The sequence below is a fragment of the Wyeomyia smithii genome, chromosome 3 (genome assembly GCF_029784165.1).
Source record: "Wyeomyia smithii strain HCP4-BCI-WySm-NY-G18 chromosome 3, ASM2978416v1, whole genome shotgun sequence".
NCBI lineage: Eukaryota > Metazoa > Arthropoda > Insecta > Diptera > Culicidae > Wyeomyia > Wyeomyia smithii.
In genome coordinates, this window is record NC_073696.1 from 25,695,029 (window position 1) to 25,722,943 (window position 27,915).

The 27,915-nt window shown below is 39.7% G+C and overlaps 1 protein-coding gene across 1 annotated transcript; it reads left to right on the top strand.

Annotated features, from left to right (window-relative positions):
• Positions 1-4,456: 4,456 nt before the first annotated feature.
• LOC129730944 (serine palmitoyltransferase 2) lies at positions 4,457-26,908 on the top strand. The gene is made up of 7 exons (XM_055690612.1): positions 4,457-4,878; positions 5,147-5,338; positions 5,401-5,555; positions 24,238-24,383; positions 25,288-25,832; positions 25,896-26,158; positions 26,222-26,908. The coding sequence occupies exons 1-7, from the start codon at positions 4,756-4,758 to the stop codon at positions 26,436-26,438; spliced, it is 1,641 nt and encodes a 546-aa protein (XP_055546587.1). The 5' UTR covers positions 4,457-4,755; the 3' UTR covers positions 26,439-26,908.
• The last annotated feature ends 1,007 nt before the right edge of the window (positions 26,909-27,915 follow it).

Here is a 27,915-nt window from a genome sequence, read left to right on the forward strand (position 1 = left end):
TGCTGTCAAAACCCTTCTTTATTCGCTTGATTTTGACCCAGTTTGGACTCGCCGTGCTGCCCGAAGCGCACTGTAAAATTTGTCAGCTTGAACCCATCACCGCACGTGCTAAGTTCGTAAACAATTATCTGGCATCTCTTTCTCACTTTCGTCTTAAGCATAGTTTACAGTTCCAAGCGAAGTGAAAAATTTGACAAGTGAAAAAGCGTAAATTTTCGCTAGCGAAAACTGACGTGAAAGTCCGTTTGTGGAACATGCAGGTATTTCACCAGCCGTCAGTTTACAGTTTAAGTGCAGCGAAATTCACATGTTTACACTCCGCGCGAAGTGAAAATTGGTTGCAACTGACAGAATATAAACGCACTTCAAATCAAGTTTTCACTTGCTGCTGTTTTTTCACTAGCGTTTGCATGCGTGAAAAAAGTAAACCCAAGTGAATAAGATGAGATCCACAATCTTCGATTTCGCTGGATCGAATTTGTTTACAGTTCCAAGCGAAGTGAAATTTTTGCAGGTTGCATTTTTCACGGGCGTGAAAAATGAACATTTTGTATGAGATTTTCACTTCGCTTGGAACTCTAAATAGGGCTTTAAATGGCGATGACGTTTTATTATTCCTCGGCAGTTTTACCCGCACACAGTGGAATAAAAAAATTCGCTATTAGTTCACCTAACTGAAATCTCGGCACAAAATATCTGTAATCTCGGTAATATTTCATGCCGAAATTTTAGTAACGATGAACCGAGATTTACGAAAAAATATTATTTATTTTTCTTTTTTTAACTGAGCACTCAGTGGTGCGTTCTCGGCAAAAATTTTAAGTGTGTAGGATTCAACCGATATTTCAGCAAAAACTGCCGATTGCCGAAAGTCGTCAGATCATATTGCCGAGACTTCACAAAAAAAAACTAAGCTTGGCGAATCCCGTCTCTATTTTTTGCCGAATTTTTCGTCAAACACTTTTGATGTCGAGGTCAGCAAAAACATTACTGGTATCCCGGCACGAATTTTACGTATTGCCGTGTTTCGGCAATACAGTTGTCATTCTCATGAACGATCGAGATCGATAGAAGTGAAACAGTACGCCGGTATAGTTTTTTAGTCAAGCAAAATCCGCTGAAGATGACTGAAAAAATAAATAAGTAAGTCGAAACGTCCGGAAATTTGTGGCTTTTAATTTATTTCTCACCGATAAACGTCGATAATTCAAAAGAAATAAAATTAGGCGGTGATGATCCCAACGAAACAATATTTCTTTTTATTCACATAATATATTTTATAGTAATACCACAGACTAACAGACATAACACGTCGAACAAATTTCCAATAAAATCATCGTTTGGATGATTCTAGTATTTTACGTTAGTAACACTAGCACCATCTGCTGTCGTGTTCGCGCTGCATCATGTATTTCGACATCAGCGCCAGCGTTACTGCATGTATCAAATGGGAAACTACAAAATATGTATGAAATTGCATGACAGCGCCCCAGACGACGTTTTCGCGCGATGACTGTTATTCGATTGAAAATTTGAATTGAACGTTTTTTGTGGCGATGGAGCTAGGTTCCAGTGTTACGTCTGTTAGTCTGTGGTAATACTATTATATTGTTTAAAGGATAAGCATAAGACGTACTTTCAGACTGAATATTCTGCTCAATGCCTTACTGGTGACCATGATAAAGACAAACATTCAAAACTCAATATGAATAAATTTCTTTACCTACACACTTTGCGAATTTCTTGATTCCACCAGCTCACCTCGTTTCGACCTGGAGTCACCCGAAGTGCTGTCAAAACCTTTATTTATTCGCTTGAATTTGACCCAGAATTGACCTGGAAGGGCCTGCAGAACAGACAGGTTCGCACTGTAACTTTTGTCAGTTTTGCGAGTGGGTTCACCATCGTATACATCGTATCTGTCAAAACGGGCAAAATATGCGGGTGATGCTGAAAACAAAAGAAAAATGTAATTCGTCGCACTGTGCAGTGAAATCATGAAACGCAAATAAGAAATAATTGCTGCAGCAAATGTGTTTGTTATGGAATTAATGAAATCGGATTTAGATTTGGATTCAGATTCCGAGTTCGAAAGTGCTTTAATCACAATTTTCAGTAAGCCATCGAGGACAAGAAGGAGTCGGGTGGCGAACTTTGTCATCAACGTACTTAGTTGAAAAATATACGGATATACGGAAAAAGTATTTTGACAGCATTATGTTTACATCGCACATGGTTTCACGCACACCAACGCAAGGCTTTAGAGCGTAGATCGAAATCATTTTTTTATTTCACCCGAAAGTTGGCTCTAACCCCGTGGAGTAAAAAAATTCGCTATTAATTTATCTCGTCAAACTTCCCAACAGCTGATCGAGCTCGCGAAGCTTTTAACAAATGTCAGCGATATATTTCGACGAACGTTCGGGAAATATATCGATCTACCGTAAACCAGCATGTATTGATATTTTGTTTGCCGAAGTTCTTGAAAATTCTGCCGAAAACTTGTAGAACATTTCGCTGAATTTATCAGCTGTTGAGTCCTCTCGAGCTCAACTCACTCGTTGAGCTTATAATTCATCTTTTGAAAGAAAACTACCGAATTCTCAGCGAAATTATTCTCTGCGATTGGATTCTACTGAAAAAAAAAAAAAACTACTCGTTACTGTGCCGAAACATTCTGTTTATGTAACCGAAGTTTGCCGCTTCTCGGTTGGATTTGCCGAGAGCACAGTTGGCATAAAATGACATCTGTCATATATTGGTTTCCCAAAATTCTCGGCAAAAGTTATTCAGCCGAGATGGTTGCCGAGCACTCGGCTGTCCAAATCTCGACACAAACAATGCCGAGATTCGTCGAAATTTTTTAAGTGTGCAGGTGTCTTCTACGAAACTCTCTACAACATGTGTTTCAAGAGATTTCATTAAAGGGAAAAAACGACACAATGGACCGAACATCTAGTCACAAAACTTACAAAAAAACACAATAGCAGCGAATTGCATTGAAGCATTGAACTTTGCAATCAGTAATGCATGTTTAGCATGTAATGTAAAAACTAAGCTTGGAATCAAGTCCTGTCAAAAAAACTCTTCAATTACCACATTTTCGGCAAAAGATCGTGGCCGCTATTACTTTGTATTTTTGGAATATCCTGGACCTGACAGAATTTCTCTGGAGAAAATCTTACATGCGTAATTATTGTTGAATCGCTATTATCTCTTGCATTCCCAAAGTGCATCCCCAACACACAACAGTTTTTTAAGTCCGCGCAACATCCACAAATCTGCTTGAATTTGTAGATTACTCATTAAATACAATGGATGTTAGGAACAACGTTAAAGTTGGAGCTAGACACAAGTGAGGTATCTGATCGTATTGGCATATCAATGCTACTTTTTAAACTGCAAACATTGGAATTGAGCCTGGTCTCTTGAAGTGGCATGAATTATATTTATAACAGGTAACAAATAAATTTTAAATAAAGTTACTTCAGGTGTCCCCCAAGGCTTCCATTTATGACAACTTTTTTTTGCTCGTAAACGACATAGAAGACAAGAAGTTTTTTTTTTTTAAATAAACAACCTGGAAGACATCATATATTTCTCAATCAAATTCACTCATTCTTCATCTGGTATAGAAGAATATTATTGAAAATAAATGTTAAAAAATGCAATTCAATACCTTGCAGCAGAAAACTAGCAACGTTTAACGCATTAGGAAAATAAAATATAGAAAAATGTGTGGAAAAGAGGAATTTAGGAATAATCATAGATTCTGAACTTTTTTTTTTACCACTAGAACACTGTTATAGACAAGGTAAATGGCATATTGGGTTTTTTTACGTGCCTTCTACAATTTCAAACTAGGCTGGGTCTCATATCATCTTACATCATATTAAGCTTGCTGCATGTTGATGGACCTTCAATCATTAAAAGAACGGCGAGAGTATGACGAAATCGTTTCACAGCGAGTTGATTTAGCTGAACTACTTCCAGAAATTTAGATTATATGCACCAATTCGACGTATTTGAAACCGTAGTTTATTTACTCTGAACCTTCATTGCACGGAGAATGCAAAAAATAAGAATGGTGAAATGGCTATAATAATTTATGTTTTCCGGTTTGAGCTTCTGGAATGTCCTTTTTTTAATTTTGTCGACTAGTGTAAAGCAACTGAATAAAATCGATAAATTTTTGTAATCAAAAATTTTACTGTGCACTAATTTCGAAAAAACCTTATGACTGATACATTGAGTGAATTTGCGAAAATTGTAGTTTGTAATAATTTTTGCTTTTTATCAGGAAATATTTTCGGTTTCAGGTGTTTGGAAGAAGAATACGCGCGAAAAAAAATCGATTCTTTGGAAATATGTACAGAGCAAGTTTGCTGCACCACACCTTCGTGAGTTCACATTGATTACGCTCCATTCGACGAAGCACATGCCACTTGAGCATAACTGTCATGTTGTGCGGACGCGTGTAGTGCGCATATCTGCCGTTACGTGCCGCCTTCGGAGCATTTAGGCTGCCGCCGCTGGCGCGGGGATATCGCTCGCTTCTTCAGTTTTTGACTTTTCATTAGCATATATTGATTTTGTGCGGATCAGTGTGGTGCGCGAATCGAACACGAGTGTTGGTCGGTGTGTGGTGGAGCTGCAGCAGTACGGTGGCAGTGAATTTCAAGAGAAAGTTTTGCTTTTTTCGAAACACTCGAGCACTCTGACGGATCGACGACACGCACAGACAGCTGGTCCAGAATGGTGAAAACGGCAGAAGACGGCCACACCTCGCACAACGGGATGGCCAATGGCCACGCCACTGTTCGGTCCCGTTTCCCGGAACATCAACATCCACCACTGGAGGCCAACGGGAAGATCTCGGTAGGTGGTTCATATTTCGTAGTGTTACTATTCAACCGTGACTCACTCATGATCCGATAGCCGTATCACCTCATACTGATACGGTGAAGCCAAAAAAAAAAACGACTTGCCTCCGGTTCATATTTAGTTAACACATACACGCCCTTCGCATAATTAATATCACTTTCGGTACGTATTAGTTTATTAAATGACATTTTTTTGCTTCCATCGGTGTCTGCTTCGCTGCTTTGACGGGGCGGGGCTGGTGGCATTCGTCCGTCCACTGCAGAACGGTTTCGGCAAACATCAGCAAAGTGAAGAAACTGTAAACTTTGGCAAAGAACCGTCGAAGTCATCGTACGAGCAGGTGCCGCTCCACACTGCCTGCTTCACCTATCTGGGCTTCTATCTGCTCATGATACTCGGTTACATAAATCAGTTATTCTTCACCCCGAAAGTTGCCACTGAAAAGCATCGAGATGTAAGTATTTATGCGTACCAATATTTCCATTAAACGTTGAACCGTTTTTATTGCATTTTTAGGGCTACGTTCCGCTGTACGACGCCTTTGAAAAGTTCTACCTGCGGTATGTGTACCGACGGGTGAAGGATTGCTGGAACCGACCCATTTGTAGCGTTCCGGGCGCCGAAGTGACGCTGAAGGATCGGATCACCAAGGATTATGGCTGGTCGTTCGAGTAAGTAGGAATGTTTGCAGTGGTTTAAAAAAAACTGCAACAAATAAATAAACAATAATTGCTGATAAACAGGTGTCACACCTGGGTAGGAAGAAGGAAAAATGTTTAGTTCAAGAGAGCAATTGATTGCACTAGCTCAGCGCGATTTTTGTTTGTTCAAGCAACAAATTTTGGTGTTTGGAAGAGAATTTCGGTGCAAGGTAATTAGAGTTGATTGAGTTATTTTTTGCCATTTGTGCAATATAGTTTAGTCATTTCTAACGTTGAAGCATGACGGGTAGTGTGATAGATTCCTATTACTGATAGCACTCCATGTATAGAATGAGTCATCACTGTATGGTTATCTCACGGGAATGTAATACCTGTCGCATCGAACAAATCCGTTTTATGTCATAGGCGAAAATTATTGCGTTTATTTATGAATCGAGAATTTACAATCAACACAATTGAATCAATATAAACACAATTGCCTTCTAGCAAAGAAGTGAAAAAGCATCTTTACCGTTGATGTAATGATGCAATTAGCGACTTCGTTGATACCACCAAATTTCTATTACTTTTTGGCAAGTTATGAATTGAATCCTTTTATTTCAAAACTCTCGTAATCATTACAACTCAAACTTATTTTTTTTCTAGAAAATCACTACCATGATTTCGGGGAAAGAAAATTAAGTTACTAAACAATCATCTCAGTCGATTCTGTTTTATTGAAATTAGGATCCAAAGTGTTAGGCTTATTTGGCTAGAAATTTGAACCAAAGCTTCTTACCTAATGCCAGCTTATCTTAGATACGGGTTTACTATTGACGTAGGAAACTATTAATCATCAATTTCTTCAGTGATATCATTTTGAGATTTAAATTTGTTCAAGATTGGTTGTAATCTACTGAGAATGCATATTTCGTACAAAAAAAAAAAAAAAAGTAGGAGGGTGGTATTCAAGACACGACCGCATGACGTTGGACTACGGTATTCTTATATTCCATTAAAACAAATAATAGAGAGAATTGCAACTCTAGTATTTGCTGCAATTTTATCTAACAGTGCATTTCTGGATGCTGAGACGTTAAAACGTTATAAATAATAATATATACTAAAAGAATGGATATCTTTTATTTAATCGCTGTCATTTCATGCATATTCGAATCAACCCTTTGTTTGCTGCACTACCAAGACAATCATTTAATTGAGCGAATTGGTAAAATTTTCCTATCTAAGCAAAAAGCAAACTTTACGAAACTATCTGAAATTGGAGCCCAGAACGATTCAACCGAAAATTTTAAATTTGAAAATTGTTTGACATTTAATCGATAAAACTCATGCTAGGTTAGTTCCAGCCCAGCATATAACTTCATGTATTTGAAAAAAAAAAAACGTTTGGTTCAATAGCTCAATATAGCAAGAGCTCAATCACACGTTTTTCGGTAGTTGTTATCAAGGTTTGGGCGAGTGACAGGAAAATATCTTAACTTCTTCAGTTGTGATTAAGAGCATTTCTAGTTGTTTTGTTATTTTTCACGATAGCGACAAGTTTGTTTCTTTCTCTGTGTGCGAGAAACAAAATCAAAACCGCGCACCGAGAAACAAAAACGAAAATTTAATGAATGCTCATTGAGAAAACTTGCAACTCTTTTTACCAATAACTTATGATACTCAAAAGAACCCGTTTTGATCTAAATCAAATTTCTAGTAAATAAGTGTTGATCATTCATAGGTAGTAATTTTTCCTCGTTGAATAAAGACTGGCTGAAGAAGTTAAAATCGCTGCTGTAAAATCAAATTCACAACTGTGTTCGTTAAGACGTTTTAATATTTTCAATGACAATAATAATCTTCGATAAACACCCGCTATAGTTATTCACACACATGCTATAACTATCTAAACACGCGTTAAAACTATTCATACACACGCTGTAGCTATAGCTATCCATACACACGCTATTCTTTTTCATACATCCGATACAACTATCTATACACACGCATAAGCTATCCAACCATGTGCTATTACTATCCATACATACGCTATAACTAATCATTACACACGCAGCAGCTATCCACACACAAGCTATAACTATCCGTACACACGCTGAAGATATACACGCAATAGCCATAATATGCTACACATGCTAGTGTCTTACACACGCTATAGCTAGCCATACACACGCAACAGCGCCATCCCTATCATCGCATATGTCATAGCAATACAGATGCACATACGCTATATGTGCACACTGCACACACACCCAACGTTTTCACCCAACGATATCTGAATTGGATTACCGATGGTGGGGTCCAACTCAGATCGAAGGAGCACCGAACTGAATGAAGAAATGCAGCTTCCCACTACCTCCGCCGCTGCTGCCTGATACCACCGCTCTGGTTCTGCTGCAGCTCAGTTTGGCCGCTGGAATCAGCCACCGCTGCTGATTATACAAGACCGGCCTGGTGGCCTTTCACTTGTTAACTGATGACTGCTATGAGACGACACAGGCTATTATATAGCCCAAAGCAAAAATCCATCCGCGAGCAAACAAGAAGCGAGCTTGTGATTGGTTGAATGTGCACGACTTTTAACACAACTTTTAACTAGTTTAGTATCGAAAACATATTTAAATTATTATATGACAATCTTGCGCAATATTTCCCCTATCAATCAAGCCATTGGTGTTTAGAATCTGTTCAGTGGTAATGATAAAAAAAGCATTTTAAAACGGTGTTGAAACACCTGTTGCAGCTACCGAAAGCGAGCTCGTTATTGGTTGAAAGCTGTGAGACTGTTTACAAAGTCAGATCGGTTGTATCCGTTAGTGTCGACTGTGCTTGTGAAGAGAGGTGGTGATTGGTTGCTCGGTATGATTTAGACAATCGATGTGATTTATCAATTTTTCAATAGTGTATCTCGAACAACAGGTTATTTTTGTTACATAAATTCAACCGTAGAAGAATTTCTGATCGGTTGATGCCAAAACCTCGAAATTCTGAAAAGAAATGACTGATATATAAGCGCTCAAAACCTGACCACTTTTCCCTGGTTTTCCCCGGTTGAATTACTAGATTTTCAAATTCAGGTGCCTAACTTCGATATAGACGTTAGTCCAACGTCAAAAAAAAAAACTATGTTAAACATGTGATCGTCTTGCGAAAGACAGTATTTTAAACAATAGTGCTTCACAAGAACTGACATTTGTAGACAACGCAACTGTAAGCGCTCCGCTATGATCGCAGCTTACAGCTACGGCAGGGTGGATTCCTTCGGAAGGTGTTTACGCGAAGTCGGTTTGATCATGGACGCTTAAACGTAAGTAGCTCGCAACAGTACATATGGCGGCAGATGGATCAATCAAAAACCATTTGGAGAATTTCGCCAAGCGCATTCGGAAACTGAAGTTAGCCGGAGCGAAGCTAGAAGAATTACGTGCCGTTCGACGTGCATAATGGAAGCCGTCAGAGTTTATTGAAGCAAAACAAAAACCTCGGAAGTTCTCATTCTAACGCAGTTGGTGCCACAAGAAGAATACATGGCCGCGAGGAATGTCAAAGCAAGAAGTTGTGAAAGAGCTGTGGAAACTGTTGGTAAAGCTATGGCGTTCATGGTTGGTAGAGTATCGGAAAGCAGCGGTGTAAGAAAAATAACCTTCAAGCTGGATTCTGGAGGTAATGATCATCTCGTGAACCAGAAAAATGTAGAAACCAGTCCATAACAGTATTGCACAAAGGAGAAATCGTCGGAGTCAACAATGTTGGTTTTCAGTATACTGGAATGGCCGATACTTCATCTCTTTTGTTGACGGTTCCACCCATTTCGCAGTTATCTTCATAATAAAGAGGAAGTCATAGCTGTTCGAGGAATTTCTTACCTATGAAGCGATGGTTACGGCTGCAACGGGTCATCAAATCGCAGCAAAACGAAATCTCCGAAATGTTCAACCGAGTGCTGATCGAGAGTAGGCCAAGATGCCCAAACATATGTGGAATGAGACTGCAATAACTGGCGTCCACATCTTACACCCTTGTCCGTCAAACGCTGTTTCGCAAAGCAAAACCTCTATTGAGATGTGAACGGAAAATAAACCTGATGTAATGAAGCTGGGTCAGAATTTGTGAAACGGATCACTTTAAATCGAGATGTCTAATTTTTCCAAATAAATATTAAAAACTTCAAGAGTTTCACTCGAAAAGTTGATTTTCCATTTTTTACTGAATTTGAGTAAGTTTTCAAGTTGTTATTGTTATTCGAAAGTTGAGTCAATATTATTTTTTAAATAAAAATATCATCAAAAATATTGCATCGATTTTGATAAAATTTTCACAGCAGATGCATCCTAGGGTATAGGTTTTGAAAATATTCCTTCTGGACAAAAAATATTTTTTCAATAGTAACCATTTTAAACAATATGTTGAAAAACTATGTTCTGGGGCACTGAAAAACCTGAAAAAAATCACACGTTTCTTTTATGAAATTTCGAAGCTCTCCTGAAATTTTCGAGTTGGTGTTATTTTTTGTTCAAAAGATATGGGGTTTTAACCTTGATGCTGCAACAGAAAAGGAAGTATACATATACAGATTTTTCTGTATTTACAGATTTTTGAACTGAAAAAGCAATACAGAATCTGTATTACAGAATTACAGAATATTGCCAAAAAACCGACTTTACAGATTTTTTTTTGTTATACCGACAAACTGAAATCAATTTCAAATGTAGAATTCAATTATACGATTTTTGTAAAAAACAACACCATTAAGATTACACTAAAGTCGCTTTTTACGCGGGGGATACGTGCCGCGTAAAAAAAGCAAAGCAAAGCCTTTGTGCTACATTCCGATTCGGAACTTGACCTTCTGTTTACTATACACAGACTTCGCAGCCAACCGTTAAGTGTACAGGGCAATTGCGGGGCTAGCGTTACGATCCTACTGACACCAACTGTCTCTCCCGAGTCAAGACTCGAACCTACGACGACTGGCTTGTTAGGCCAGCATCGTACCTCAAGACCAGCTGGGGAGACGAAAAAAAAACGTAAAACGGACGTAAAAGGCATAAACAAAACCGCGTAAATTCCAGAATCCGCGTAAAAAAAACCGCTTAAATTCCAGAATTCGCGTAAAAAAAAATCGTTAATTTTGCATTCCGAGTGAAGGGAAACCGAAATCCGGGCAAAACCGCCCAAATTCTGGAATCCGCATAAAAAAACCGCGTAAATTCTGGAATCCGCGTAGAAAAAACGCGTAAATTCCGGAATTCGCGTAAAAGAGCCGCGTAAAAAAGCCGCGTAAAAAAACCGCGTAAAAAGCGACCTATGTGTTTGTTGTTATCTATGCAGAAGAAGTAGATTGTGACATGAACAAAGCACGAAAATGAACGTTTCGAAATATTTGTCAGGATTTCTATGCAAAGTTCGTAAAACAAATTGCAAAGAGATGCGATTCCACCGATCCTGTTGTAAAACCTAAATTAATCCACCTAGCGGTCAGACTCAGCCTTTCTCATTCAAACTTATTATTTGTAAAAATAGGTTTACATGAATGCTTAAATCTAAAAAGATATATTAACTCTTTGGGTTCTAAAATATTGATGTTGTAATTAAAGTATAAAATATGATCAGAATTCATTAGTTAACCCTTAACTATCCCGTTCATTCGATATCAATATTGTTCAAATCTGTTGTGTAGTTTCTAAGATAATGAAGTTTAGTGATTTTCACATTTCGATACATTACAGACGAAGTTACATTCTGATTACAGCAAAATTCAATAGGGTGTTATGAGGCAGCTAGACCTTTCACTTGATACTAATTCTGTGGAAATCGGGTCAACCATCTCTGAGAAAAGTTAGTGAATTCATATAGTCTTCGGAATATGTTTCTTTTCATAGCTGGATTTCACATTTTTAAACATAACAGGCAAAGTAATAATCCGTTTGCAAAAAAAATCAATAGGGTCATATGGGGCAACAAGACCTTCCATATGACACTGATTTTATGAAAATCGGTCCAGCCATCTTTGAGAAACATGAATGAGATTAAACAGTCTCCAGAACACGTTTCTTTCCATAACTTCTGAATCACATGTTCAATCCTCATAAAATTCAAAAGTTGAAAGATGCTACCGTTCAATTGAAACCAATTTTGTTCAAATCGGTTGTGTAGTTTCTGAGATATTGATGTTTCGTGATTTTTCACATTTTGATACATAACCTCTAAACTAGAAATCAGATTACAACAAAATTCAATATGGTCTTTTAGGGCAACTAGACCTTTGATTTGCAATTAATTTCATGGAAATCGGTTCAGCCGTCTCTGAGCAAATCGAGTGAGATTGGGAGGACGTTACACACACACACACACACACACACACACACACACATGCAGAAAATGCTCAACTCGTCGAACTGAGTCGAGTGGTATACGACATTCGGCCCTTTTGAGCACTTTTATACCTTTAGTTTTTGCAGTGATTGCTATACCTTTCTAGGAGAAAGGCAAAAAATGAAATGATAGAAATGACTTTAAATTTTAACTTCAATCCCGAGCAAGGCCGCAAACATTGAAATAGTACAATATTAAATTTAAATGATGTTGAGGCCACATATTTTGATCGTAGCTATAGTTTTAAACAGTCTGCGGATTTCATTTCTTTCTATAACTTTCAAACCACATGTTTAAACATTATGAAATTCATTGTTTAGGGGTTTGAAAGCCCATTTATTTGAATTCAACTATGTTCATAGCTTCTGAGATATAAGAGCGTTTTTCACATTCTGACGCAGCGCCAAAACTAAAAGTTTGATTACAATGAAATTCAATAGCAACCTAAGCGGCAAATAGACCCTTCATTTGACACCAAGATAGAAAGAATCGGTCAGACCATCTCTGAGAAAAGTGAATGCGAAAGAAAGGTGCACATACACACGTGCACACCCACACACAAACATATACACATATACATGCATATATGCAGAAAATGCTCGATTCGTCGAACTGAGTTGAGTAGTATATGACATTCGGCCTTTTCAATCATTTTTCTACCTTTTACTTAGCCAGTGATCGTTAGGAGAAAGTCAATATGTTTACTTTCATAATGTGATTTCACATTTTTATGAACAACGGACAAAGTTACAATCCGATTGCAATGAAATTCAATAGCAATCTATGGGGCAACTAGGCCTTTCATTTGACACTAATTTTGTGAAAATCGGTTCAGCCATCTCTGAGAAAAATGAGTGAGTTTTAACAACCTCAGGATAACTTTTCTTTACATAACTTTCGAACCATATGTTCAATCATAACGAAATTCAATAGTTAAGGGTTCTGGGGACAGCCCAATCATTTGAAACCAGTTTTATTGAAATCGGTTGTGTGGTTTCTGAGATATTGATGTTTCGTGATTTTTACATTTTGATACATAACCTCTAAGCTAAAAATCCGATTACAAAGAAATTCAATAGCAACCTATGGCGCAACTAGACCCTTCATTTGCAATCAATTTTATGAAAATCGGTCCAGCCATCCCTGAGAAAAGTGAGTGAGAAAAAAAAGTTGCACACACACACACACACATACACACATACATACATACATGTATGTACATGTAAAATGCTCAGTTCGTCGAAAGAAGTCGAGTGGTATATGACATTCGGCAATTGGGACCACTTTTATACCTTCGGTTTTTCCAGTGATTGCTATACTGCCGGTATCCGCATAACTGTCCCATACTGATACCAAGTTGTTTTTGTCCCATATTGAAAGTACCCGCATTACAGTCCCACTGCATAGTGGTACAAACTGCAAACATATAATTTTGCTCCAGATTAGTGTATATCGGATTATTTTAGGCATATAGAAGTATGTCATTTAATTACCTAGACTAATGTTGTTTTTCTGTAGTACAATATACGTTGCCAATGATACTGCCGGTTGCTGGTTGAATTTATATGTGATGGGACAAAATGTGCGAGTACTTTTGAAATGTACCCGCATATTTTGTCCCATTTTGTCTTTTTTTCAAGTTATATAACGTAAAACTAATTCCATCTATGGTTTTTTGTTCTCAACAATAAACTTGTGGTGCCATGAAACTGTTATGGTCATTGGTTCTGGATGTAATTGCTGGAAACCCGAAAACTCACGGATAATATTAAATCGCCGTTTTCTCAACATGTTGTTTTTCATTATGGGACAGTTATTCGGGTACCGGCAGTATACCTTTCTAGGAGAAAGGCAAAACGGTAACTTTAAGTGACTGGCTCAGCGTGACCGGGTGACACCCGTGGCGGAAAATTTGGGTGATAACCTTTTCCCCCTGGGTGTTACCCCTACCAAATTGCAGTGAAAATATTTTGTTAACCAAAATTGTGAGAGTTAGCACGTATGTTTTCAATTTTACTAAATCTACCCATATTTGAAAAAATGGTTAATATTATACTCTTAAAAGCGAATTTATATAATTTTCACCGCGACCTCCACCTAATTAATAGTTATTCTCACGGATATCACCCTTTTAAAGGTGAAACGCATGAAAATTTTCCTCATCGCCACCGCCCCCCCCCACCGGCTACGCCAGTGCTTTAAGTAATCTTAAATCGTTCGTGAAATTGGAAAATTTAAGCGATTTGATGTGTCAATTTCACAAATTTGTAACAGTAACTGACTGACAAGGGCTTTCTAACGAATTTCGCACGCTAGAAAAAAAACTTTTTGACCGGAAGATTCATTGAAACAAATGACTTAACTTGGTCTGAATTGTTGAACACCACTATAGGCGGGATGGTAATTTCAAATTTCCGTTACAGATCATTTGTGAGAATTTTTAAATGTATCCACACTCTTCTGCTTATTTAGAACGCATACTTTTAAAATACCAGAAACCATAAATTGCATGGCCTCTGAGCTAATGATCTCAATTTTTAAAGCTGAAAGCTACGCTTCAGACCAAGGAGGAGATACTAATATTAAATAAACGAAAACTTTAAACAATAAATTTAACAAATCCAGTATAAACATCCCGTAGTGAAAAATGAATTTGTTTGAATATGTTCTGCAAGTAAAAATGTTTTCATCCAACATTCTGAGTTTGCTCGATACAGATTTTTTGGCCCGAGATTCAGATATACAGATATTAAAAAAAAAAAAAAAAAAAAACAGATATAAATGTGGCAACCCTGACGTCAACATCTGCATTTTCTCGGACAGTCAAGCGGCCCTTAAGCCATTGAAAGCCTATAAGTGCATGTCTAGAATTGTCTGGGACTGCATTTACCTTCTACAACAGATGAACCAGTTGAATTCTGTAAATCTCTACTGGATTCCTGGTCACTGCGGAATAGAGGGCAATGAAGTTGCGGATGAACTCGTCAGATTTGGTTCCTAATCAACCTTCATTGGTCCAGAAACGTTTTGTGGTATTTCAGACTATGTCCTGGAGGCTGAGGTACTGAAATGGGAGCAACGAGAGATTACAGCCAATTATTGGAAGGCAGTGAAATCTCTTAACCAATCAAAAAGATTTATAACACCAAACACAAAAATTTCTCAAAAGTTGCTGAGTCCCAATAAAAGCGATCTCAGTATATTCCCTGGCCTAATAACTGGTCACTGTCCGAGCAAACATCATCTTCAGAAAATTGGTTTCACCCAAGATGATATTTGTCGCTTCTGCAACTGGGCAATTCTCGCTGAAACCAGGCCACTAGTGACACGAGGCCTTGAAAAATGATTTTTTTATTTTAGTTCGGTTAAACGCAGTAAAAAATTAATAACTGCACATAAATTTGTTCCGTTTGGTGGACCCCTTGTTCGCCAAGGGGTGAACAAATTTTTGGAAAAGTGAAAATCGAATATTTCTATCGAGCTATATTTCAAATATTTGTCCCAAAACCCTCTACAAACAGCATTTCATTATACAGAAAACATCTAGGGCTTTCATATGGAGTATTCAAAAATTTGACCGCCATGTTAGATTCGCCGCCATTTTGAATTTTATCATTAAAACACGTTTTTGAACAGGTTGGCAACCACCGATTTTATTTCTGAGACAACCATTGGAGAGCTGAGAAAAAATCCTACAAGATACATTTAAAAAAATCAGGTGTGTCGCGAAAGACACATGGCCGTCGAGCCAATTTTCTATACCGAGTTTTAACATTTCCAACGCGCGTCGCGCGATCGATATAGCAGCAAGCGCTGCTTGCCACGCAGCGCACACTGAACGCACATCGTTTAGTATGCGTGAAGTACATGTTTTGAATAGGTCTTTATAAACAACTTGTTTGGATAGGGTAGAGCTGCCATAGATGGACTACTTTCTTAAGTGGACAAGATACTTCGCCAGATAAATGGTGACCATTAACCCTTTTCTAATTTACTACTTGAAACATGGGAGTTTAGAGCATAGAAGTTTAATCATAATAACACCTGTTCTCGACCACAAATTTGTGCTTATTCACTGTTGCTTCAATGAATTGTTTAGCTACATGCCCCTTCAACCCGCACTTCTCGCATTTCTTGTCTTTGTCTGGACAACAATCATCATTGGCATAATGCCCCACTCTCCCACACAGAAACATTCGTTTTTGGAAGTTGTCACCTTGTTGATATCCGATGACTGCTGCAATTGTCGTCGTACATTTTCGATTGTCTCGAGAGACCGTCCTTCTTTAATAATTTCCTCCAAGGTCATACCTGGTTTCGTCAATATTTTAGCTCGAAGTTCAACTGACGAACCTTTTTCAAAGATTTGTTCTTTGATGTTTTCATGCAGCCAATCACCATATTCGCATAAGTTCCCTTGCTCTTTCAAGCGCAGTACAAATTCCGAAATTTTCTCATCGGGTCCTTGTTGCAAATTCCGAAAGATGTGGCGGAAGGAAGTGCTCATCCAGCACACGAAGAGCCTCTGTATAAGGGTTCGATCCAGCCGGCACTTGTTGTCCTTCTCCCACCAAACTGTCATAGATATCTTGAACATTTTCACCAGCATAATGCAGCAGATATGCTTTTTTTCTCGAAGCAAGGGCAACATTATTAACCTCCAAAAACACTTCGAAGTTACGCTTCCACTTTTTCCATCTCGAACTGACATTAGTCGTATCCTCTGGATCAAACGGTAGTACTCCCGTTCTGTATTCATGATAAACTTGATTCTATAGTAAGTTTTCACTAAAAGCGGCTTTTCTGCTTTGTACTATGCTTTTCACAAGGTTATAATTCTAACCAGAACTGTTTATTTTGTAACTTGTCTGTTTACCGCTAAATACTGAGATTTTCGACCATGAATTTAATCAATACAAAAACCACTTAGCATTAACGGTATCCGATCCTCGATCGCCAATGTTATATTTGAAATAATAAATAAAAGTCCGAATTCAATGACGGTAACCATAAAAACCTGTTTCTTTATTCTTCCGTTTTCTCTACTCCTTTCTGGGGGCGCATCAATGCTTTTACACGTTTATTGAATCTTACACATAACACCTTCGATTAATGCTTTAGAATTCTGCGATTCGTTTTCAGGACCGCTAAGTAATTCACAAAAGGACGCGTTGATTGTTCCGTTGAGTTGAAGCGAGGGAATATAAACGAGCAGCTTCGAGTCCTGCGAAACAATTCGATGCTACGACTGCCACTAGTTCATGGGGTACTGTATGATACTGTTTGACCCTCGCTGCAGAAATTTCAACACTGATTTGTCCAGTGTCGCTCCATTTCCACGAACTTGATGTGCAGCGTCAACCATAGTAACCCATGAGTCGGCAGAGAAAAGTTGACAGCTCTATCAGTCGAACTCCAACCGTGATGGCGAAAGTAGTGAAGCTACTCCGTTCAGAAGTGTGTGCGTTTAAAGAACGGTACCCCGCTGCGTCCAAAACGGACATCGTATGGAACTGTGTGGACGCGCGTTGGAAATGTTAAAACTCGGTATAGAAAATCTTGTAGGATTTTTTCTCAGCTCTCCAATGGTTGTCTCAGAATTAAAATCGGTGGTTGCCAACCTGTTCAAAAACGCGTTTTAATGATAAAATTCAAAATGGCGGCTAATCCAAGATGGCGGTCAAACTTTTGAATACTTCACATGAAAGCCCTAGATGTTTTCTGTATAATTAAATGCTGTTTGTAGAGGGTTTTGGGACAAATATTTGAAATATAGCTCGATAAAAATATTCGATTTTCACTTTTGCAAAAATTTGTTCACCCCTTGGCGAACAAGGGGTCCACCAAATGGAACAAATTTATGTGCAGTTATTAATTTTTTACTGCGTTTAATCGAACTAAAATAAAAAAATCAATTTTCAAAGACCTCGTGTCACTAGTGTCCTGGTTTCAGCGAGAATTGCCCAACTCAGAAAGCGAAACCTCGGAACATTTGTTCTGAAATTGCGGAGCACTAATTAGATGCAGATTTCAGTACTTCAATGAGGGCTCCCTAGAACCCAAGGAAATCTGGTCTGGCCGCCAGTCAGGGTAACTAGTTTCATAAAACAAGTTATTCCCGATTGGCACCTAATTCGCTATAGCTCGCCGTCTATCACTTCCTCAATAAGTGGTAGACAAGCTTGAAGCGCAGTACAGCAAACCGGGGCATACCACAATAGTTCAAATAAATGGACGCAGTGGTCCAAAAAACCCCCCCAACAGGAAAATGGGAAAGATTCGTCCTTCGGCACGTTGAGATTCTCAGGCTCAGTCGAAAAGTGGAATTTTGACCGTTTCGGGGCATTTCCGGAGTCCAATTGAGCTGAAATTTTGTGTGAAAACATTTTTCGAGAAGACGAAACTTGTGAGCTTTATTGCTAAACAAAATTTAAGGTCTAATTTTCCCATTCCTTTTAGATAACACCAGATCTCGACGTTTCAAGCATTTTTAAGACATTTGGTTTCCACCTCTTTTTATCGCCAAATTCATATCTGTGCATTTTTGTCATCGGTCAAAATAATAATACTTTGACTTCAAACGACGTGCTCCCGAAGTTCGATTAAGCTGAGGTTAGCGCTTTTTGACGTAGAATACGTCTTACGGCAAGAATTACAGGGACCCAATTTCAATACAGGGATCCAATTTCAAAATCGAAAACATCGAGAGCGTCACAAAAATTGTCCAATTTCAAACGTTTTAAACCCAGTCAGTTTCCAACCGATTTCTGTCATTTTTGCAGCAATCGATTGGAAAATCATTTAAGCACCCGTCCAAATGTAGAAAATTGTAATCCGATTGTTCAAACTATTGTAATATTGAAAATTGTTGAACAATGTCGAAAGGCAAATGTCAATTTTTGATTGGTCGCTTGCTGCATTTCCCTAAATAGGACGACAGAATGAAGTACCTAGTTAGCCGGGAATGCACTCTTTGGGCTATATAAGAGACTGTTTCTCCTCAAGCAAGTCAGTTTACTAGCAGCAGGCAGCAGCATCGGACATCAACACCGATGGCAGTAGGCGAAGGCAGCGTGGATCAGCAGCGGGCAACAGCGGCGGTGGTAGTGGTTAGCTGCAGTCCTACCTCTTTCAGTTCGGCTCCCCTTCGATCTGAGTTAGACCCCACCAGCGGTAATCCGATTCAGATATCGTTGGGCAAATACAACCCGAAACTGAAAGAAACTCGCACCGCTAGGTGGATTGAGAAGCCACCATCATCCAGCGTAGGTTTATACAGGGTGTATGCACATAACGTGTGTGAATATTTGTAGCGTGTGTCCCTAATATATAAGGTGTATTGCTAGCGTGTGTGGCTTGCTTTAAAGCGTGTGTGTATGTTTATGGCGTGTATGCATGCCTGTAGCGCGTGTGTGCATGTTTATAGCGCGTGCGGCACCGCCACCGCCATCGCCACCGCGTGCGATGCGCTAGCAGTATAGCGGTTGAAATTTTCATATATACACTACCCGCCGTAAGTTTGGAATCAACCATAGTAACCCACTGAGTATTGCAACACCCAGTTTGAATATTGCAACACCCCGAAAAGTTTAGCATCACTCAAAATGGGCAAATTTCTGTAACTGTAACTGTAATATGCTTGACCAGAACTGGTGGCACAAGCCGAATACCGCAACTTTGTGGGTAGTAATGATAACGCGATAAGTTGAAGTCTAAATATGAAAAACGTCATGCACCCTAGTGCCGCACAGCGGGATAATTCAGTATTAAATTGTCTACCATGTAGAAGCCTTTAGCCTTCTGAACAAGTTTGCTGAACACCGCAACTTTCTGGCAGGTCGGAATTGTGAGATTAGTTAAGTTCAAAATACGTGTGTCATTGTCTGCCCACTAGCACCACATAGCGGTAAAATTTCACACTGAATTGGCCACCATACAGTAACCTTTGACCTTCGGAACAAGTTTGCTGAAAACCGCAACTTTCTAGGTTTGTCAAAAACACGAAATATCCGCCTATTCCAGGTGATGCTAAACTTTTCGAGAGGCGTTGCAATATTCAAACTGGGTGTTGCAATACTCAGTAAAGCGATTCCAAACTTATGACGGGTAGTGTAATTGCTAACAAATCACCTCATGTAGAATTTGATTTTCACTGTGAATCATTCAAAACTAAATAAAAAATTTGCAATGTTGAAAAAATATTCACTTGTCAATAAATGGCATTGACAAACACAATTAACCTCAAAGTTTATCTGAAGAATTAACCCCAATTCAGTGTATTCCCAAACCTATTCCAAGAAATACATTGGCATAAGACAGGCTGTCGTATTCTACGTTACCTCTGCGGTCGTGTCTTATAAACTACCTCTTCAACTTTTTTTTCGAGGACGAAACTGTTAAGCCCTACTTTTAAACGAAACTCGAAAAGTCGATTTCTGTTATTATCCTACTGTTTGTGTACGAGACATATTGCGGTTATCTCAGAGGAGAAACCATTTTTAAATTTGAAACAAAACCCATTGAGCGCTCTAATATTTAGTTTTAAAATAGGTAGTAGGAGCCAAATGAAGTGATTTTAGTTGGCCAAAACTAAAAATAAGTTTAAAATCGACATTAATCGAATTTCGGTCCTGCGGTTCGCGGCCAGTCCAAACGAAGAGCGGTTTTCACGTCCCTGTCTCGCTGATTGTCACCACAGCAGCATCGTCTTGAGGAACTCCATCTCGAAGTTTACTTCCTTCGAGGGGGAAGTAAAATATGAAGTGCTGTGCTAGTCGTTGCCATCCAGGGTGAGATAGGTCTCGTCCTCCATCACCACCACAACGTCGCGATTCGTCGGGAAAATCGACTTGACCATTTTATTCAGTCGCTGTCGCTGCGTCATTGCCTGCACTCCGAAACCAGTGGATCGCTTCCTGATGTTGTAGATGCCGGAGCGGCGCCGCATGATGTCCGTTTTTGACGCTGCACACTTCTGAACGGAGTAGCTTCACTGTTTTCGTCAACTTCGAGTCACCACTCCGAATTTTCAAAGGCACAAGACTCGGTAATAGTTAATGCATAATGCGGTAATAATTAATGCGTCACCCGTGAAAACACTATTTTATATTTGCTGTGGTGAAGCATCCCAATCCCTTCAAGTGCGTACCGAATATTCCTCTTATAAACCATTTTACGAGACGTTTCTGAACTTAATTCATGAATGAAATTTTGACAGAAAGCTCGGAAACGGGAGACGAAATAATAAATAGTGGGACATCGGTGTTTGTAACGATTGTTCACTCATTTACCGGTGTCGCTGTACAAGATTCTGGAAAATTATTTCCAGGATCGAGTACTTGTTTACAACACGGAGAAGGGTCAGAAGTGCGTCCCAAACACCGCAGGAGTTCCGCAAGGTTCAATCCTGGGTCCGGTGTTATGGAGTGTATTGTATCACGGGGTTTTGAAACTCAAGTTCAAGGGCTGTGATCGTCGGCTTTGTAGACGACATAACGCTAGAGGTTTACGGCGAGTCGATCGAGGAGGTCGAGTTGAGGGCCGCGCGTATACTGGTCGAGAACTGGATGCGCTCCAGGAAACTGGAGCTAGCGCATCATAAGACGGAGGTCACGGTTATGAACAACCGTAAATCGGAGCAACAGGCGGTGGTCAGAGTCGGAAACTGCACAATCACCTCAAAGCGATCTCTGAAGCTCTTGGGGGTTATGGTTGACGATAAGCTCTCGTTCGGAAGTCACGTCGATTATGCCTGTAAGAGGGCCTCACCGGCTATTGCAGCACTATCTCGTATGATGTCCAATACCCCAGACTTCTTGCCAGCGTGGTTTTGTTCATACTTAGGTATGGTGAGCCAGTGTGGTCCAGAGCGCTAGGTACTAACAGTTACCGCGGTAAACTGGAAAGTAACTCCCAGGCACATGAGCGCGTATCAGGCGAGTACGTATCGTACGGTGTCATACGAAGCAATCTGTGTCTTGTTCGGCATGATGCCTATCAGCGTCGCCATCAAGGAGGACAGAGAATGTTTCGACCAACGGGACACAAGGGGCATACGAGGTACCAGAAGGTCAATCTCGATGCTCCGCTGGCAGCGGGAATGGTCTAACTCCACGAAGGGCAGATGGACGCACCGACTTATTCCAGAGATATCCGGTTGGGTCGGGATGCGCCATGGCGAAGTGACTTCCACCTGTCACAGATCCTGTGCCCTCGTTTCGTAAGAGCAAAGGACGACATGATGGCTGTGAGCGGGTCTGGCACTACTCTGGACAATCTAGTCCGGAGAATGTGCTACGACCCGGACATCTGAGCGCGGCCTGTGCGTTCTGGAGCTGCAAAGTGTGTGGCGGGTCAACCACCAACACGCCAGAGGTAGCCAACTACCAGTCTCCAGGTAGTTAGCTAGAAGGTTATAAGAGTAAAGGAGGCGCATCACGTACAAAAGCCACTCCCCGACGTAATACTTAACCGTCGTTCCGGACAGACCAGGGCTGGAGACTGGAGGGGTTTTAGTGGGTCGGGACAGGGACCAGTAGGGGGAGTGTAACTACCCCAGCATCTCTCCCCTAGTCTCATCCCCACACCTTGAGTTCTCTTCTCAGGTGTTTGTTCGCAGATTTCCTTGCCACCTTAAAAAACACATGTTTTTGGCCTTCCGGCAATATGTTTTGAAAATGATTTAAAAACTGTAGCTTTGGCAAACCTTGAAAATTGACAAAAAATACATAAATTTTCTATCATAATGAAATTTGTTTATCCAAAATCGGATCAAAATTTAGGGAGTTACAGGTATTTGAAGTTAGGCTTAAAATGGTGATTCCCGATCATGAAAATTATTGAAATTGCCTGACACAGCAGCATTCAAAGTGCTGCCAAAAATCGGTATTTCAACTGATTTTCATGAATCTTTGGGAAAGGGTTGGGTTGGGAACGGCCGACTTAAAATCGGCGCTGCATCTCTCCCTACCTGATGAGACGAAAGTATCTTGAAAAGATGCTTTCCGATCTGTTTGGGACGAAAGAAATCTGTTTTTTAATTTACTTAATTATTTTGCATTTTGCTTCCCCAGCTGGTCTCGAGGTACGATGCTGGCCTAACAAGCCAGTCGTCGTAGGTTCGAGTCCTGACTCGGGAGAGACTGTTAGTGTCAGTAGGATCGTAGCGCTAGCCCCGCAATTGTCCTGTACACTTAACGGTTGGCTGCGAAGTCTGTGTATAGTAAACAGAAGGTCAAGTTCCGAATCGGAATGTAGCACCCAAGGCAATTATTTTGCAAAGGTTTCCCCAACGCTTCAACCATCTCGAGAACCAGTTCTCCTTCCTAGTCGTAATCATACTGCAGCTTCGTTCGGCGACTTGGTAAAGCCTGCTTAGTTTACATCCTTTTAGTCTTGTAAACTGCGTGCCAAACATTCTTAAGTTCCAATTGGGATTGAGTAGAATTTGATATCCCTCATTCGAATGCTAATTAAGTGTCATCAAGCAGAGTGCGTAGCTTGCGAATATTATTTTTTGCGTGATTTGTTCTCGTATATTTGATATTTTTCGCTATATGCTGCATGGTAATTTAAATGCATAATTGATTCATCTCATTATAATTAAATTTTCTATGTATGAAAAAAAAAACATACAGTCGCTAGATAATTTATGTATTTTATCTCGTCGTACATATTCACCGAGTACAATATTTTTCAACAAACTAATTGTTCTCGATGAGAAAAAAATTTAAAAAAATAGTACAAAATCCACTCGATTATGCCGAGAAATTGGTTATCTGGAGTGGAATAGTTTTCAAAACTACGGATAATCGAGCCCGATCTAAAGTAGGAATTTACAGTCAAATTTACTTCGAATATGGTCAGTAAATCAGTAAGATTATTTGTAATTCATGTTCTCATATGAATATTTACACTTCCATTTAGGAAATGTGAATGTTGACGATTTGATTATTCGCTTGATGAACACTGGTTAACTCCGTGAATAATGAAACTGGATGTGCAAAATAAAATGTGTACTCTACCGTTTGAAAACAGCAAACATCAATAACAAACAACACCTGGCAAAAAAATTCTAGTGATATATTCTTGGTTTATAATTACTGTAGGATTAGAAGAAACGAGAAAACAGACTCACTGGCTAGGCAAAAGATCTCTATTTTTTGTGGACCGGAGTCTTTCTAGAGCCAAATAAATTGAACTCCAGTAGAGTAAAGAGAACCAAATCAAACAAAATAGATTTTCAACGAAATCAATAGCAATATTTTTTAAATATCATATGTTTTTAAAAACAATTGTATTTCATTTCTGCTTGTAGGTTTACCGGCACCGAAACGAGATGCCTAAATCTGGGTTCATACAACTATCTTGGCTTCGCCCAGAACGTAGGACCGTGTGCCGATGAGTCGGAACAGTCAATCAAAACCTACGGCCTAGCAGCGTGCAGTTCACGGCGTGAAATCGGTAAGAGTTTCATACAATGTTTGAAAAACAAAACAGAATAAAAAGCTTCGCACGTCAGTGTGATTTTACCTACCTAGGCGGCGTAATTCAAATCTAAGTTTATATGTATCGCGCGGAGCGGAATTCATACACGCCTCACAGCAGCGTGTGTGGTAAATAATTTAACCTTGGGGTTGCGTAATGTATAATTGCACGTTACGCGACGAAAAAACGGCGTTGATAAGAGAGCTACGAAAGCGAGCAAGCACTGAATTGACAGTTTCTGGTGTGACGATGAGGCGTATTCGCGCACCGAAATGACTCATTCAATGTTTACATAATTATTTACCGTTTTTTTTTGTCTTGACGTTGAGTAGTACTTGAACTCGTACTCAGCTGATTAATGGTTGTGATTCACGAAATAGCACCTATTCGCACATTTGTGGTCTGTTATAGCTGCATTTTTGGAAAATTTGCTTACCTAAAACTTAATCCTGAGCACTCCAACAATTTTTTAGATTGAAATGATTTTTAGAAAAATTGATCAAGATGATATTGGAAACAAAAAATCCTGAGAACAGACTTTCGATGAGAATAGAGTTGTCTTGTGATTTTGGATTATTCATGCACTGCTCAATATCTTATTTCGTCTTCTCTAAATTAGCTAAACTAAATCACTAAACTAAAATTTTCAAAACTATCAAAAGCTACATCACGTGTTGCTACTAATGATTTTGGATGAGCAAAGAATTCACAGGAAATTTTAATATTCTGGAAAAATCAGAAAAAATCTTTTTTTTTTTTCAAATTGACTAGAAACTCTGAAAATAGAAAACTAGTAGCAAATATAATAATCATCCAAAACCTGAACTGTAAAAAAGGCGCAATGACAAATAAAAATTTCCTACTGCGCTTCTCTTTTTAGGTACCAACCCACTGCACGTGGAACTGGAACAGCTGACAGCTCGCTTCCTGGGCGTCGAGGATGCCATCGTCTTCGGTATGGGCTTCGCCACTAATTCGCTAAACATTCCCACACTGATTTCGCCCGGCTGTCTGGTGGTGAGCGACGAGAAAAATCACGCCTCTATCATCCTCGGACTGCGGCTGTCGGGTGCCGTCACCAAAGTGTTCAACCACAACAGTATGCCGGATCTGGAGCGCGTGCTGGTCGAATCGATCACACGCGGCCAGCCGGGTAGCGGCAAACCCTGGAAGAAGATTCTGATCATCGTCGAAGGTGTGTTCAGTATGGAGGGGTCGATCGTGAAACTGCCGGAAATCGTTGCCCTTAAGAAGAAGTACAAAGCCTACATATATCTGGACGAGGCGCACAGTATTGGAGCGACGGGGCCTTCCGGCCGGGGAGTGTTGGATTTCTACGGGGTCGATCCGAACGATATAGACATTCTAATGGGAACTTTTACCAAAAGCTTCGGGTCGGCTGGAGGTTACATCGCAGGCAATAAGGTATTATGAAAAGCCATTATTTTCTTTCGATATTGAATTAATACAAAACCTCTTCGATTTTAGAAATTAATAAACTTTTTAAGGGTAAACAGCCACGCTCACTGCTACGCCAGCTCGATGTCGCCCCCGGTAGCGCAGCAAATTCTGACTTCAATGAAGATAATCATGGGTTTGGATGGCACGCGCGAGGGCAGTAAGCGAATTGACCAGTTGGCCCGTAACACCAGATATTTCAGAAAACGACTGGCTCAGATCGGTGTCATCACCTACGGGCACGAAGATTCGCCGGTCGTACCGATGCTGGTGTACCTGTTCTCCAAAATTGGGTAAGTCCCACAGGATTGTACTATTAATTGTCGCAGGATTGTGACTAATTTTACCTCTTTTAGGGCCGTCGTACGGACGCTGACAGCGCGTAATATCGCAGTCGTCGGGGTTGGATTTCCTGCCACTCCCATCATGGAGGGCCGCATCCGATTTTGCCTGTCGGCATCGCACACCAAAGAACAGCTGGACTACGCACTGACCGTAATCGACGAGATTAGTGAAACGCTCGGGCTCAAGTATTCGCGCAAACCGCGCGATCTTAGACCGATAGAATACTAGAATTTGTTTAACCTACACTAGGCTTTACAACTGATGCATGCATGCAGCATATCGCGAAGGGAACTAAAGTAAAAAAAACACAATACCACGCATCCCTACACTTACTGACTAGGATAGAGAGCAAAAGTATGCCTTATTACAGATAGTTGAAATCAAATCGAACAAAGTGCACACACAAACACAAGCAAACGCACGTGTCCAGAGTCGCGACGACTAACGTTGCCGCATTTATTCGCGATTAGAAAGAGAGCGAGAGCGTGAAAGAGCAAGCGCGTGGAGGAAGAAGTTACAATGCTTCCAAATCTGTATTATTATTTATGAAGTTTTTAAGTATTGAGCTACAGTTTTGTTACAGAGTTATTTTTTTGCCCGTTACATTCGATAACACTTATTGTAAGATGAACACAGTGCATAGTAGAAACCATGGAACATTAAGATTAAAATGCTATCCGCTTTACTAGTAGAAAAAAGAGGGAGCCGTTCGTTATCCGAAGGCATTGGCTAATAATTCTAGGGCACGTTGGAAAGAAAATTTATGAAAGATGCTGCTTCCGAACCGGAAAGTCCACAACTCAGACAGGTAAGAAACGTTAGTTGTTTTTTTTTAATTTATTTTTCTCAGAATTCCAATTTTTCAAAGCTAAGTATGACGGTGCATTTAAGAAGTTAATTACTATGAGCAGTGTCGCAGACGTTTAGTGTGAGTGCAATGCCCTCCCTCTAGATGTTCCGTTTCTTTGTCCACCCAGGTTGGAGTGACGTCATACGGCAAGTGTCGAAGCGCTCGCCACTTATTCTGCTAGTGATAGCTGTTGAGATCGGTAGTGTCATGGATTTTAATCAATCCTGGCAGATAATCTTTAACTTGCATATTTTCAAAAAAAAAAATTAAGTATTGTGATTGTATAGTAAAACAAGATATTCATGAAAAATTGCTCTTAGGGAACATCCAGGGAAGGGAACTTAAATAAAATGCTACGTCATTTATATGTAGCATTTTTGTAGGTTTTTGTGAAAAAACCGATGACAAAAATCAAGCAAGAACCAAGAACTAAAACAGGATGTCTAGTGCCTGGAAAAACTGGAAAATCCTAGAATAAAAAATCTCACACTAGTCTGTGGGGTTAATCGCGGTCTCGATCAACTAGATTAGTTCAGAGAATTTGTTATCGATATAGTTTTTGGCACATTTTGCGTGTTATATGAGTACAACGAAACACCGTGCCCACGTGCCAAATCAAGAAAAATTTTCGCTCATAAAGGTACTCGACTTAATCGGGAATCGAATCGATATGACAACCGTGTGGGAGAGCTAGCAGATCGACATTACTAACCACAGAACCACGAAGACCACTGAAAAAAAAAACCTACAACATTCAATGCAAATAGACTAAATTTTTTTCTGGAAAAACCTGGCCTACCTGGGAAAAAGGCTGACAATTCTTAGAACAATCAGAAAAGTTTTGCACTTTGAAGG

Bases quoted from the DNA above. Each gene is read 5' to 3' on its own strand.
- LOC129730944 (XM_055690612.1), top strand. From the start codon at position 4,756: ATGGTGAAAACGGCAGAAGACGGCCACACCTCGCACAACGGGATGGCC. The intron at 24,384-25,287 runs GTAAGAGTTTCA...TTCTCTTTTTAG, and splicing joins CAGTTCACGGCGTGAAATCG to GTACCAACCCACTGCACGTG. The intron at 26,159-26,221 runs GTAAGTCCCACA...TACCTCTTTTAG, and splicing joins TACCTGTTCTCCAAAATTGG to GGCCGTCGTACGGACGCTGA.